General features: G+C 49.4%; 1 protein-coding gene across 2 annotated transcripts in view; it reads left to right on the top strand.

Moving 5' to 3' along the window:
- Positions 1-14,649, top strand: part of LOC149435061 (ABC-type organic anion transporter ABCA8-like) — a 61,809-nt gene that overhangs the window by 34,167 nt on the left and 12,993 nt on the right. For both annotated transcript variants that reach the window (XM_089663059.1, XM_089663058.1), the window contains 4 exons: positions 5,670-5,783; positions 7,827-7,943; positions 11,772-11,834; positions 12,129-12,220. In XM_089663059.1, coding sequence (XP_089519185.1) covers positions 5,670-5,783; positions 7,827-7,943; positions 11,772-11,834; positions 12,129-12,220 — 386 coding nt within the window. The remainder of the gene's footprint in view (positions 1-5,669; positions 5,784-7,826; positions 7,944-11,771; positions 11,835-12,128; positions 12,221-14,649) is intronic.

The following is a 14,649-nucleotide window of genomic DNA, read 5'->3' as shown; positions in this document are numbered from 1 at the left end:
GGACCAGGTCGTGACTACTGAGGACACCCGCCAGTGGTAGGGGTATTCGCCAGGGGCTCCCACGGGAGAGAGCCAGGTATGAGGAGGTCTGGAGACCCCGTAGAGAGGGACGGATGGATGGATGAGCAGGAGCAGGGTCATACAAGCCGGGTCGGTAACTATGGGGACGGTGCGGTACAGAGCAGCGGGCAAAGAATAGTCGGGTCACACGCCAGGTCAGCAACAGCAGGTCAGATCCAATAGGGGGCATTCAGGAGAGAGGTCAGGCAAGCAAGGGTCAAGAACAGGAGAAAACAGCAAGGTCAGGGCACAATCCGGGTCAGCAACTTACTTTGACAGGTTCACAGGTTCACAGGATACAAGAGACCAAAAGGCACTGAATGACAGCTCAGGGCCGTTTAAATATCCCGCCCTGCGCTGTCATTGGTGCCAGGCGCGCGCCCGTGGACGCTACTGCGCATGCGCGAACCTGATTGCCGCGGTCGGCCAAGTCCCGGCGCTCGCGTAGAGGGAGGTGTACTGCGCCTGCGCCGAGCCCAGCGGCGCGGCGATCTCCGACATTGCCCCCCCCCTACGGGCAACCTCCGGATGCCCACCCGATCTCTCCACCACGGGTGATCACGAAGAAACTCCCGGACGAGTCTCGGTGCGTGAACATTATGAGCCGGTTCCCAGGAATTGTCCTCAGGACCATAGCCCTTCCACTTAATTAGGAATTGGGTCTGGCCCCCCCTTCTTCGGCACTTAAGGATCGTTTCTACCTCAAATTCCTCTTGTCCTTCGACCGTTATGGCCTCTGGGGGTCTGGATTCTCGTTCTGGGAAGGCATCTGGGATCACTGGCTTCAGCAGGGATACATGGAAGACTGGATGAATTCTGAACGTGTCCGGAAGGATAAGCTCGTATGCCACTTCGTTGACCATCCGCTTTACCTGAAAAGGCCCCACAAATTTAGGTCCCAATTTTTTCGAGGGACAAAGCATCTTCAAGTTGGTTGTGGCCAACCACACCTTCTGCCCAGGCCGCAACGCCAAATCCCCTCTTCGTTTCTTGTTAAACTCCTTCTTATTGTACTCTTGGGCCCGAGCGATGGCTTCCTGGAGTAATTTGTTATTGACGGAGAAGAAGGTCAACGTATCCTGCGTTGCCGGAACTGGGCATTCAGAGACCAAATCAGGGAGAAAGACAGGGTGGAACCCATAATTCGAAAAGAATGGGGACTGCCCCGTTGCCGAATGGCTTGCGTTGTTATAAGCGAACTCCGCCAGGGGTAAAAGTGACAGCCAATCATCCTGCAGGAAAGACGTGTAGCAACGCAAGTATTGCTCCAGGGTCTGGTTCGTCCTCTTGGTCTGACCGTTGGTCTGAGGGTGGAACGCGAGGAGAGGGACAACTTGATATCCAGGGCCTTGCACAGAGCCCTCCAAAACTTAGATGTAAACTGGACCCCTCGATCAGAGACGATGTCCTCAGGTACTCCATGAAGTCTAACGATCTCCCGGATAAATATTCGCGCCGTCTCGGTTGCTGACGGAGTCTTTCTTAGTGGCACGAAGTGAGCCATTTTGGATAGGCGATCAATGACACCAGAATTGCCGTGTGGTCTTGTGACGTTGGGAGCTCGACTATGAAGTCCATCGCGATCTTCTGCCAAGGCCGTTCGGGAATCGGCAAAGGTCGCAACAGCCCCCAGGCTTTGCTCCTTGATGGTTTGCTCTTCTGGCAGATGGTACAGGATCTCACGTAGCGCTTGCAATCCTTAGCCATGTTTGGCCACCAAAACGAGCGCCGGAGAAGCTCCAGAGTCTTGACTGGGCCAAAGTGACCTGCCAGCGGGTGATCGTGGCAATGCCCCAAAACCAGGGTCCGGACTTCCTCAGGTACCACGATAGAATCCTCCTTCCACAGGAGTCCCCCTTTGTTCTGGAGGGATACCCCAACTGGGGTTGGTGTGGCCGTAGATGCTTCTATTAACTTGGAGCGAAGGTCCGTCTGGAGCGCCAAGAAGTTTCCTGAGGACAAGATAGTGTCGGGTACCAGTTCTTCTTCGGAGTCCTCAAACATACGAGATAGTGCGTCGGGCTTCGTATTTTTAGATCCGGGCCTGTAAGTAATATGAAAATTAAATCTGGAAAAGAACAGGGCCCATCTTGCCTGCCGTGGGCGTAGACGCTTGGCAGTCCTCAGATATTCCAGATTCTTGTGGTCTGTGAAAATCAATATGGGGTGTGAGGCACCTTCCAGCAGGTATCTCCATTCTTCTAGCGCTGCTTTGATAGCCAGCAGCTCTCGATCCCCGATATCGTAATTCTTCTCTGCTGGGGTGAGTTTCCTCGAGAAGAATGCTACGGGATGGAGTAACTCTTTGGTGCCTTTCCGCTGAGACAGGATGGATCCTACCGCATTCTCCGATGCATCTACCTCCAAGATGTAGGGCAGGGCCGCGTCCGGGTGGCCCAGGATGGGTGCCGAGGTAAATAGCTTTTTCAGAGCTTCGAAAGCTCTTTGAGCCTCTGGTGTCCATTTGAACCGGGTTCCAAGTTTGGTTAGTTGAGTAATGGGGGAGACCAGACCCGAGAAGTTCTTGATGAACTTCCGATAAAAGTTTGCGAACCCTATAAACCGTTGGACACCTTTTTTGTCCGTGGGTTCAGGCCAATCTAAAATTGCAGAGACCTTCTGGGGGTCCATCGCGACCCCCGCAGTGGAGATAATCAGGCCTAGAAACGTGATGCTAGATTGCTCGAAGCAACATTTCTCCGCCTTAGCATATAACCCATGCTGCCGCAATCGCCCCAAAACTTTTGCCACATGTATCCTATGATCCTCTAGAGAGGGTGAAAAAATTAGTATGTCGTCCAAGTAGACGATAACGAAGACATCCAAAAAATCCCTGAAGATGTCGTTCACGAAATGTTGGAAGGTGGCTGGTGCATTGCACAGCCCAAATGGCATGACCAGGTATTCAAAGTGGCCAAACCGGGTACGGAAAGCTGTTTTCCACTCGTCCCCCTCTCTTATGCGTACCAGGTTATAGGCCCCCCTTAAATCAAGCTTTGTGAAAATAACCGCAGCCTTTAGGCTCTGAAACAGTTCTGGTACCAATGGCAATGGGTAACGATTTTTGATCGTGACCCTGTTCAGCTCCCGGTAGTCGATACAAGGTCTCAGGGTTTTGTCTTTTTTCTCCACGAAGAAGATTCCCGCTCCTGCTGGAGAAGTGGAGGGGCGGATGAATCCCTTCTGGAGGCTGTCCTCGATATATTCCCTTAGGGCCCCCAATTCAAGCTCAGATAGGGGGAAAATACGCCCAAAAGGGATTTCAGAGCCTGGTAACAGGTCGATTGGACAGTCATACGGGCGGTGGGGGGGCAGAGTATCGGCTCCCCGCTTACTGAACACGTCCAGGAACCCATGATAGGCTGCGGGAATAACCTGTTTCAAATCGGAGTCTCCTTCGGAGCAAAGGAGAACTCGGGGCCCTGCGGGGCCCGAAGTGCGACAATGTTCCCGACAGTATGGGGAAGGGAACGAGATTGACCCGGTTTCCCAGTCAATCTGGGGGTTATGGGCCCGTAACCATGGGAGCCCCAGAATGACTGGGAAAAGAGGTGATGCAATAGCGTCCAGGCGGAGGAACTCCTGGTGCTGGTTGGCAATGATAGTGGCAATGGGGGGAGTTTCCTGATTAACTACCCCCGATTTTATCTGGGAACCATCAGCCAAAAAGATGTTGAAGCCCTTCTGTCTGTGTTGGAGAGGGATACCCTGCTGGTGAGCAAACTCTAGATCCAGGAAACAGCTGCATGCCCCCGAATCAACTATGGCTGTCACCTCCACGGTCTTTCCTGGAAGCTGAAAGGAGAGGGGCACTACTAAGTATTGCGAAGGACAGGTATTGCTAATAGACAAAGAAGAAAAACGGGTGCACTTACTCATTTTCTGAGGGCAGGATCGCACCATATGACCAGCTTCACCGCAGTAAAGGCAGAGGTTCTGGGCTCGTCTGCGCTGGCGTTCCTCCGGTGATAATTTAGGCCGTGCCAGACCTAGCTGCATAGGTTCCAGAACATCTCCTGGTGGTGGGTTCTGGATGCTTTGTCGGGTTGGTGGGCTGGGGCCTAGGAATGGACCCCAGGTATTTCCGCGACCCTGGCCGGACCTCTCGAGCCTGCGTTCCCGCAGTCTTCGGTCAATCTTAATTGTCAGGGCAATAAGGTCTTCTAGAGACTCGGGAACCTCCACCCGGGCCAGCTCATCTTTCAAGGGATTGGAGAGCCCCATACGGAACTGGTGCAATAGAGCAAACTCGTTCCAGCGTGTGTCCCCCATCCACCGCCTGAAATCAGAGGCGTATTCCTCTGCCGCCCGCCGGCCCTGTCGGAGCGCATATAAGGTCGCTTCGGCAGAGGCTGCCCGCTGTGGGTCATCATACAAGATGGCCATTGCTTCAAAGAAACTATTGACCGATCCCAGGTGAGGATCATTGTTTCCCCTTAGCCGGTGGGCCCAATCCTGGGGTTCACCCTGTAATAGTGAAATAATGAATCCTACCTTCACGTTTTCGGTCAGGAAGGTACGGGGTTGTAGCTCAAAGAACAAGAGACAGGAATCACGGAATGACCGGAAGCGTGTGCGGTCCCCGTGAAAACGCTCTGGTAGGGGTACTCGGGGTTCTGCCATAGGGAGCGGGGCGGAAGCCCCTGAGACTGGCTCCTGAGCTACCAGGGCCGGGGGTGCAGAAACCGGGGCCTGTGGGGCAGGGTCAGAAATAGAGCCAGTCTGGATGCGATTCTCCAGCTGCATGCATCTGTCCTGCAGGGCCGTTACGGCCTGCGTCAAATTAGCTAGGTGCCTGCAAATTTCCTCTAGCGGGGAGGGCCCTCCTCTAGGCTCAGTCATGGCCTTTTGGTACTGTAAGGGACCGCCCGGCGGTACCACTAGCACTCCACTGATCGGATGTTCCCAGCGCACGGAGTCTAAGCCCCAGAGTACTTGTTCACCAGGGCCCCTGATGGTGGGGATGGACTTGGAGTACCCCAGGACCAGGTCGTGACTACTGAGGACACCCGTCAGTGGTAGGGGTATTCGCCAGGGGCTCCCACGGGAGAGAGCCAGGTATGAGGAGGTCTGGAGACCCCGTAGAGAGGGACTGATGGATGGATGGATGGATGGCTGAGCAGGAGCAGGGTCATACAAGCCGGGTCGGTAACTATGGGGACGGTGCGGTACAGAGCAGCGGGCAGAGAATAGTCGGGTCACACGCCAGGTCAGCAACAGCAGGTCAGATCCAATAGGGGGCATTCAGGAGAGAGGTCAGGCAAGCAAGGGTCAAGAACAGGAGAAAACAGCAAGGTCAGGGCACAATCCGGGTCAGCAACTTACTTTAGACAGGTTCACAGGTTCACAGGATACAAGAGACCAAAAGGCACTGAATGACAGCTCAGGGCCGTTTAAATATCCCGCCCTGCGCTGTCATTGGTGCCAGGCGCGCGCCCGTGGACGCTACTGCGCATGCGCGAACCTGATTGCCGCGGTCGGCCAAGTCCCGGCGCTCGCGTAGAGGGAGGTGTACTGCGCCTGCGCCGAGCCCAGCGGTGCGGCAATCTCCGACAGTGTGTGGATGAGGAATATATTTGTGATATTAAAGTTCTGTTCTTGATTTGCAGATTGTGGAAGTTTTGGGTTACGGCATGGCCATGGTCCTCTATGTTTACCTGATCACATTGGTGTTCGGGAGGAAGAAGATTCATCATGACCGATGGTCCTTCTTCTTCATCTTGGTAAGTAGGTGACATCGTTTCCAGTGAGTCACTTCAGGGTTCTGGTTTAAGGAGGGCTACCAATCGCAGAGCATTTCCTGTGAGTCACTTTCATAGATTTGTCACGGATCTGCAGACAGCAATATAAACCGTCTGGGATTTGGGTGGTGGAGCTCTGGGTGGAGGTTGGAAATAAAGATTGTTGCAGTGTGGCAACTCTCTACTGCCCAATGGAACACCAACTGGGCCCCAACAAGAGTCACACTTGAGTGCAAGCTCCAAGCTAGAGTCTATCATGACATCCCACATGTTCCAGGCTACAAATCCCCCTTCATCAGGGCTGATATGTATTGTGTAAGGGCGGTGAATGTTGGAGTGTTGCTCTTCACAAGCTGTAGTTACAAGCTCAGATACAGTTGAACCATCTCCCTCCGATCTTCTTCTGGCATCTTCTTCTTCAGCTGTCTCGATTGGCCCGACCAGAATGATGAAGGCGCTGCGCATGTGCATGGGAGTTCATTCATCTGCCTACTAAGACTTGCCAAGAACGTCCAGTGAGAGCTGCTCAGACACACTCAGGAGAAACATTGTCGGCAGGCAGAAGAGGAGCTTTCATTGTAGAAAGGACAGTCATGGGGTGCTTCAATTGTGTTTTGTTTTTAATTCATTAAAGTGTATATTTCCCCAAAAATTTGCGCAAATATCATTTGACATAAAAAAATGCAATTTGCCATTTCATTCTCTAGGGTCTGTGCTTATATATCTATATATAATGTTTGGGAGTTATAAGTAATTTTTTTAGCAAAAAATAGCGATTTCTACTTGTAAACAAAAAGTGCCAGAAAATGCTTGGTCTTCAAGTGGATAGGATCTCCATGTTGGGGTAATTGTGTGGATTTGAGGTTGTACAGTAATAAATGAATAATAAACCATAATAAAAAAACCCGTTGTATATAGGCTAGAGTGAATTAATATCAATATATCAAATAAATTGATAAAATAATCAAATAAATTGACAAATTGATAAATTAATCAATTAATAGCCTACATCACCGCGCCAAACTGACGTGATATAATAAGAATCCAATTCCTGATCTTCAAATATGTGATTAGAGCTGCTATTTTAAACAAGCAAAACAGCATATAAATAAATGGAAATACCATAAACAGCGCACTCAAAACTATATATGCTCTTAAATTATATATAAATAACTATAAATAAAACAAATAAATACATCAATATATAAAATAAAGAAAAATAAATACATCAATATATAAAATAAAGAAAAATAAATACATCAATATATAAAATAAATAAAAATAAATACATCAATATATAAAATAAATAAAAATAAATACATCAATATATAAAATAAATAAAAATAGATACATCAATATATGAAATAAATACATCAATATATAAAATAAATAAAAATAAATACATCAATATATAAAATAAAAATAAATACATCAATATATAAAATAAATAAAAATAAATACATCAATATATAAAATAAATAAAAATAAATACATCAATATATAAAATAAATAAAAATAAATACATCAATATATAAATAAATAAAAATAAATAATATACAACTAAAATATATTGTAACAAACCTATTAAGGAATATTACAATGTTATATAGGCAGATAAAAATGATATATGTATATGTGTGTGTGTATATATATATATATAATATAAATATGTGTGTGTGTGTTTATCTCATGTATTTAATTTGATATCATTCATGGAGGTTTTCCAAATATTGACTCCAATTTGCTGGTTTATTGTTAGAATTGCGACAGATTGAAACGCCTGATTCTGACGCGGAATGATGTCATTTGCCGTTTTATTTAAAATGTATTACTATTGATATCTTTTTTTTTTTTTTTATCACTAGTCAAAATGCTAGGCGGGGGTCAATCACATATTATTCTAATTATTATTATACAGGATTTATATAGCGCCAACAGTTTGCTCAGCGCTTTACGATGACTTTGTGATTTTTCTCACGGCCGACATTCTGGCAGCCAATCACATGGATTTCTCATCTCTTGCAGTCCTCCGTCATCCCGGCAATCCTCCTGTGGGTCGTCATTACCTTTCCAGTGGAAATTTATTTCTTCTACTTGATCTTGGTGCCGCCCAGCAGTCTGATGGCGTTTTTGATCCACCTGGTGAGTGTTGGTTGGCAGGTTTTGATCTCACACGTTGTCACAGTAAATCTTGTCGTATTATCGATATTAACTAAGAAAAAAAAAAACAATAAAAAGTGTCCTTTATATGTAGAAACCAGTAAAAAGACATCAGGGGCTGGAATTCCAAGGAAACTGTTTCTCATTACCCACAGCAACCAGTTATCTACCAAAAGTCTGCTTCTAAACGTAAACGTGTGTATGGAAAAAATAAATTGCATAGCTTTTCATCCATCAAAACTGCATGTAAATTCGCTCTGTGCAAATGGGGCAAAATCAAACGTTCTCAGGCTATATCCTCACGAGATCGAATGTATGTATAGGGAACAAATAGCATTATGGACAGTAGATGGCAATGAGGAGCATATTTATTTTCTCATGGTAGTCAGCAACAAGTGAGCATGATGACGTCACCATTAAAATGTTACTAAATCCAGGACCCTGCATTCACTATATCCGCTCTCCCAGGACCCCGCATTCACTATATCCGCTCTCCCCGGACCCCGCATTCACTATATCCGCTCTCCCCGGACCCCGCATTCACTATATCCGCTCCCCCCGGACCCCGCATTCACTATATCCGCTCTCCCCGGACCCCGCATTCACTATATCCGCTCCCCCCGGACCCCGCATTCACTATATCCGCTCCCCCCGGACCCCGCATTCACTATATCCGCTCTCCCCGGACCCCGCATTCACTATATCCGCTCCCCCCGGACCCCACATTCACCATATCCGCTCTCCCCGGACCCCGCATTCACTATATCCGCTCTCCCCGGACCCCGCGTTCACCATATCCGCTCTCCCCGGACCCCGCGTTCACCATATCCGCTCTCCCCGGACCCCGCGTTCACCATATCCGCTCTCCCCGGACCCCGCGTTCACCATATCCGCTCTCCCCCGGACCCCGCGTTCACCATATCCGCTCTCCCCGGACCCCGCGTTCACCATATCCGCTCTCCCCGGAACCCGCGTTCACTATATCCGCTCTCCCCGGACCCCGCATTCACTATATCCATTCCCCCCGGACCCGGCATTCACTATATCCTGTCTCCCAGGACCTCGCATTCACTATATCCGCTCTCCCCGGACCCCGCATTCACTATATCCGCTCTCCCCGGACCTCGCATTCACTATATCCGCTCTCCCCGGACCCCGCATTCACTATATCCGCTCTCCCCGGACCCCGCATTCACTATATCCGCTCTCCCCGGACCCCGCATTCCCTATATCCGCTCTCCCCCGGACCCCGCATTCACTATATCCCCTCTCCCCGGACCCCGCATTCACTATATCCACTCTCACAGGACCCTGCATTCACTATATCCCCTCTCCCCGTCCCCGCATTCACTATATCCCCTCTCCCCGGACCCCGCATTCACTATATCCCCTCTCCCCGGACCCTGCATTCCCTATATCCCCGGACCCCGCATTCACTATATCCACTCTCCCCGGACCCCGCATTCACTATATCCCCTCTCCCCGGACCCCGCATTCACTACATCCCCTCTCCCCAGACCCCGCATTCACTACATCCGCTCTCCCCGGACCCCGCACTCACTATATCCGCTCTCCCCGGACCCCGCATTCACTATATCCGCTCTCCCCGGACCCCGCATTCACTATATCCGCTCTCCCCGGACCCCGCATTCACTATATCCGCTCCCCCCGGACCCCGCATTCACTATATCCGCTCCCCCCGGACCCCGCATTCACTATATCCGCTCTCCCCGGACCCCGCATTCACTATATCCGCTCCCCCCGGACCCCACATTCACCATATCCGCTCTCCCCGGACCCCGCGTTCACTATATCCGCTCTCCCCGGACCCCGCGTTCACCATATCCGCTCTCCCCGGACCCCGCGTTCACCATATCCGCTCTCCCCGGACCCCGCGTTCACCATATCCGCTCTCCCCGGACCCCGCGTTCACCATATCCGCTCTCCCCCGGACCCCGCGTTCACCATATCCGCTCTCCCCCGGACCCCGCGTTCACCATATCCGCTCTCCCCGGACCCCGCGTTCACCATATCCGCTCTCCCCGGAACCCGCGTTCACTATATCCGCTCTCCCCGGACCCCGCATTCACTATATCCATTCCCCCCGGACCCGGCATTCACTATATCCTGTCTCCCAGGACCCCGCATTCACTATATCCGCTCTCCCCGGACCCCGCATTCACTATATCCGCTCTCCCCGGACCTCGCATTCACTATATCCGCTCTCCCCGGACCCCGCATTCACTATATCCGCTCTCCCCGGACCCCGCATTCACTATATCCGCTCTCCCCGGACCCCGCATTCCCTATATCCGCTCTCCCCCGGACCCCGCATTCACTATATCCCCTCTCCCCGGACCCCGCATTCACTATATCCACTCTCACAGGACCCCGCATTCACTATATCCCCTCTCCCCGGACCCCACATTCACTATATCCCCTCTCCCCGGACCCTGCATTCCCTATATCCCCGGACCCCGCATTCACTATATCCACTCTCCCCGGACCCCGCATTCACTATATCCCCTCTCCCCGGACCCCGCATTCACTATATCCCCTCTCCCCGGACCCCGCATTCACTACATCCCCTCTCCCCGGACCCCGCATTCACTATATCCGCTCTCCCCGGACCCCGCACTCACTATATCCGCTCTCCCCGGACCCCGCATTCACTATATCCGCTCTCCCCGGACCCCGCATTCACTATATCCGCTCTCCCCGGACCCCGCATTCACTATATCCACTCTCCCCCCGGACCCTGCATTCACTATATCCGCTCTCCCCGGACCCCGCATTCACTATATCCGCTCTCCCCGGACCCCGCATTCACTATATCCGCTCTCCCCGGACCCCGCATTCACTATATCCGCTCTCCCCGGACCCCGCATTCACTATATCTGCTCTCCCACAGTACACAGAACATGGAAATACAATTATTTCAGTAAATATAAATTGCTAAATACTTTTTCTCATCAGCAGTATATAGCAGTCTTGTGACTTCTATCAGTGTCCAGCAGAGCACTGGCTAAAGCTTGTAGAAGGAGTTTTCATTCTCTTCTAACTGTCCTATGAGGCTACCCCTGAACCTCTGTTTGGACAGTGCTGATTGGCCCTGTGCTGATCACATGCGCCCTCCCAAAGAAAAAAACAACTCTTCAGCAAAACACACTAAGCTGAACATATGCAGAGTGCCTCCTAGGGCTCTGTACCATCAGCAGATGCATTGGGGACAGTAGAAGAAGGGGAGGATCATAGAAGACAGGATCAAACAGCCTTTTTACACAATGCGGAGGGTTAACCCCTTGGGTTCCACAGTGAATATAACAAGCATGCTTTACTGCATATACAGACTGATTGTACTGTTGTGGGTTTAGTAACACTTGAAGGCTCCCACCGACGCGTTTCATCACAACTGACATCATCCAGGGGGCACTGATATACCACATTATGGCCACTAGATGGCACTGAGGAGCATTCCTAGTTCTTATGACAGCGCCATCTAGTGGCCATAATGTGGTATTTCTGCAGTTATGCATTCGAACTGCAGAGAACTGCACGGTGACAACTCAAAATGTTGGATTTCCCGTCACTTCTTGTTTCAATGACAGTGGCCACCAGGGCACCTAGAGAGGGTGAATTCCCCCCCCCCAAGGGGACATATAGCAAGCCTGACAGATGTTGATAACGTACACCATACATAAGTTTTGGCTAGAGATACATTTTATCCAAGGATTCTGATTGGTGGACTGTGGTATGTTGATGGGATTGGAAATGGTTGCATTATACGATGAAATGATATTCTCTTCCTAGGTTCACCTGAAAGAAGATTATTACAGGGTTCAGTTGTCAGTTGCGTACGGCCACCTGGTGATTGTAAGTAAAGAAACACTCCGGTCATAAACACCTTGTGATGCTTTCGGGGACCCGAAAGCTGTTGTAGATTCGGTTCTTTATTCACGCATCGCTGTAGTGCTTCTCCTCCATACCTGAAACGGCCGGGTATTTACTTCCCTCCCGGTATCCGAAAAGAGGGGCAAGGGAACAAGTGTAAGGTTGTATCTTCCACTGAGGAAGGGGGCATTAAACTCAGCTTGATGCTTTTCCTGGTATGAATTGTGAGGATTTCCACAGAAGCCGGGTTTATGACTCTCTCTGTTTCCTCTTCAGCCGTACGCACAGACTATCGTATTCTGGGGCCTCCTGTGGTTCTTGGAATGGTGGATTGGAACCAGAAGTTTAAAACAAGATCCGGTATTCAGGTGGGTCACAATGGCAATCATTCAACTATTTATATGAATACAATTGTGCATATGACTAGGGTCACAAATATTCAATAGAGAAGATGGGACTTTCAGGGTGCATGAACATGAATACCAAACATTAAAAAGTTATAATTTTTATTTCGTATTTTTGTAAAAAATACAAGAAAGGAAAAAATACAGAAACATAAAAACAATTTCAGTTCTCAGCATACCAACTGAGATTCAAACTTGGTCAGGTAAATGTAGTTACTCCCTACATGTTTCGCCCTCACGGGCTTCTTCAGGGGAGATTTTTTGAAGAAATTTCTACCGCCAAGGCAATCTAAAGGTATACCAAAGGAAAACTGTTAAGTTACCAAACAACTTTAATATATCCAATACAAGGTATTTAATCAAATATATATACATATATATGGGACTCAATGGTTCACGCTGGATGTGAAAGCTCACGGAGCTAGGAGAAAATGACCTATAAAAGATCTTAATTGGCCTACACGTCCAAAACAGTTGTAGAGGATATAACGGGCACAGGGGCGGACTGACCATTTGGAAACTCGGGCTCTTCCCGAGGGCCCAGAGTCTGTAGGGGGCCCCATGAGATGTCCCTGGTACCTTTTCCATAGGCTTTTTTGAGTTTGGACAAGGACACAGGGGCCCCATGATCCCCTATTGCCCGGGGGCCCCATGAGTTGTCAATCCGCCCCTGAACGGGCATCAAATAGATCATGTGGGGCCCGATATAGCCTGCTTGATGGGGTCTCCCTCCATTCAGGACCACCAACCCATACATAGAGGGGACTTTAGGTACCTCATGAGCACAGTAATCCCGCTATCCTGGCCATGAAACAAAAGTTGCTCAGGCCCCATCAGTTCAGCAGCAGGGGCCCGGGATAGAGAGGGGACGTTTTCAGAGTAATCTTCTGTGTTGCAGCTTTGGACAATTAAATTTAAGTTTCGGTGGACTGATGTAAAGAAAAAGAGGCCAGAACTTTAATTGTCGGGGGCATGCAGGATTACTTTGCTTGCTCTTGAAAATGAGTAAAGGGATGGGACCCAAGGAACTTTTATTTAACCACTGGGAGCCACATACCGTAGGATGAATGTGCATGCACCCAAAGGCATTTAAAGAGTCCCCTCTCTGGTTTTCTAAAGTCAACGAGTTGTGAGACATGGAGGACCTCACAGCTTCTTTGTATGACCGGTTTGAAATTTTTCGAGACACCTGGAGACCGTGGCAATACTTTGTCTATATTGACTCTTATCTTCAGGTGCCCTCTGGGCTGATATGAAGGGGCCCTGTCCTGTCTAGTCTTGTTTTGGTTTGCTTGGTTCTCTGCGGCCCCCAGATGGGAGAGCTGACCTGCTCTCTTTTGCTGCTCCTTCCTCCATTGGTTTCTTCCAGATTTCACACTCCCTTTTTCTGCCTTCTGGTTTCTTGTCCAGACTTCCCCCGTCTCTGATTCCTTGTTCCCCCTTCCCTTTGTTTTCTTTCATTATTTTCCTCCACTCCCTTTTCTTTCTTGTTCCTTTTTTCCTCTCCTTGTGCCCTGCTCCCCTTCCTATTTTGATTCCCCTGAGCATCTATAGTCTTCCTCGTTGGTTTCCCAAGATGGGGGGAGTTCTATATCGGAAATGCTTTATCAGTCTGCTACCTGAGATCTCTGTGTGGGACCTCCTTTCCCTTTTTCTGAGATTTCAGGATGACCTGGTTTCCCATATGGCCCGTGCAGCTGGTTGCTTGTGATTGGACCTTTGCCTTATTAGCCACTCAGGGGCCATACTGTGATCAGATAACTGATTTATTATGTTGTTGCCTATCTCGGTTTACACCATAATGCTTCTTGTTTATTTGTTATACTTGGCTCATTTATTGCCACATGTTTTGTAGCCTCTGTGCACTTTGTATTGTATGATTTTTGGCAACCTTACCAAAAATATTTATAAATAAAGGAATTATAAAAAAATGAGTCCCCTCTCCACCATCCAGGTCCCCAAACTGATGGGGCCCAGGCCTGGTACAGGAGGGTCGGTTCTACCCCATTGCTTAGTAAAGAAAATATAAAGCAAAGGCCACAGCAAGATTCCAAGAGTGGGTGCTGGTCCCGGTGTGGACTCTGGGCTAGGCAGGCATTTGCCCCTGTGGGCCAGTACTAATCATACATGTTGGGCTGGTGGTCCTGAGTAGAGATTCAGACATCGATTAGAGCAGGACCCACAGTCAGTGACACATACTGGGCATTGGAGATGTGCAAACCTCTGAAAAGTTTGATTAGTTGGGGTTCAGCCAAACTGCAAAAATGTATGCACCAGCAAAGTTCAGAAATTTCAAATCCAACGCCCCTTAGAAGTTGAGAGGAATCTGAACCAAGAAAGATCAGCAAAAGATGACCTGGTGGTCGTGTTAAGGGTGCCCAGGCAATAGCAAG

Source organism: Staurois parvus, unplaced genomic scaffold (assembly GCF_062004578.1).
Source record: "Staurois parvus isolate SC_StPar_1 unplaced genomic scaffold, SC_StPar_1.0 ptg001618l, whole genome shotgun sequence".
In the NCBI taxonomy this organism is placed as follows: domain Eukaryota; kingdom Metazoa; phylum Chordata; class Amphibia; order Anura; family Ranidae; genus Staurois; species Staurois parvus.
This window is presented reverse-complemented; position numbering and strand designations above follow the sequence as displayed.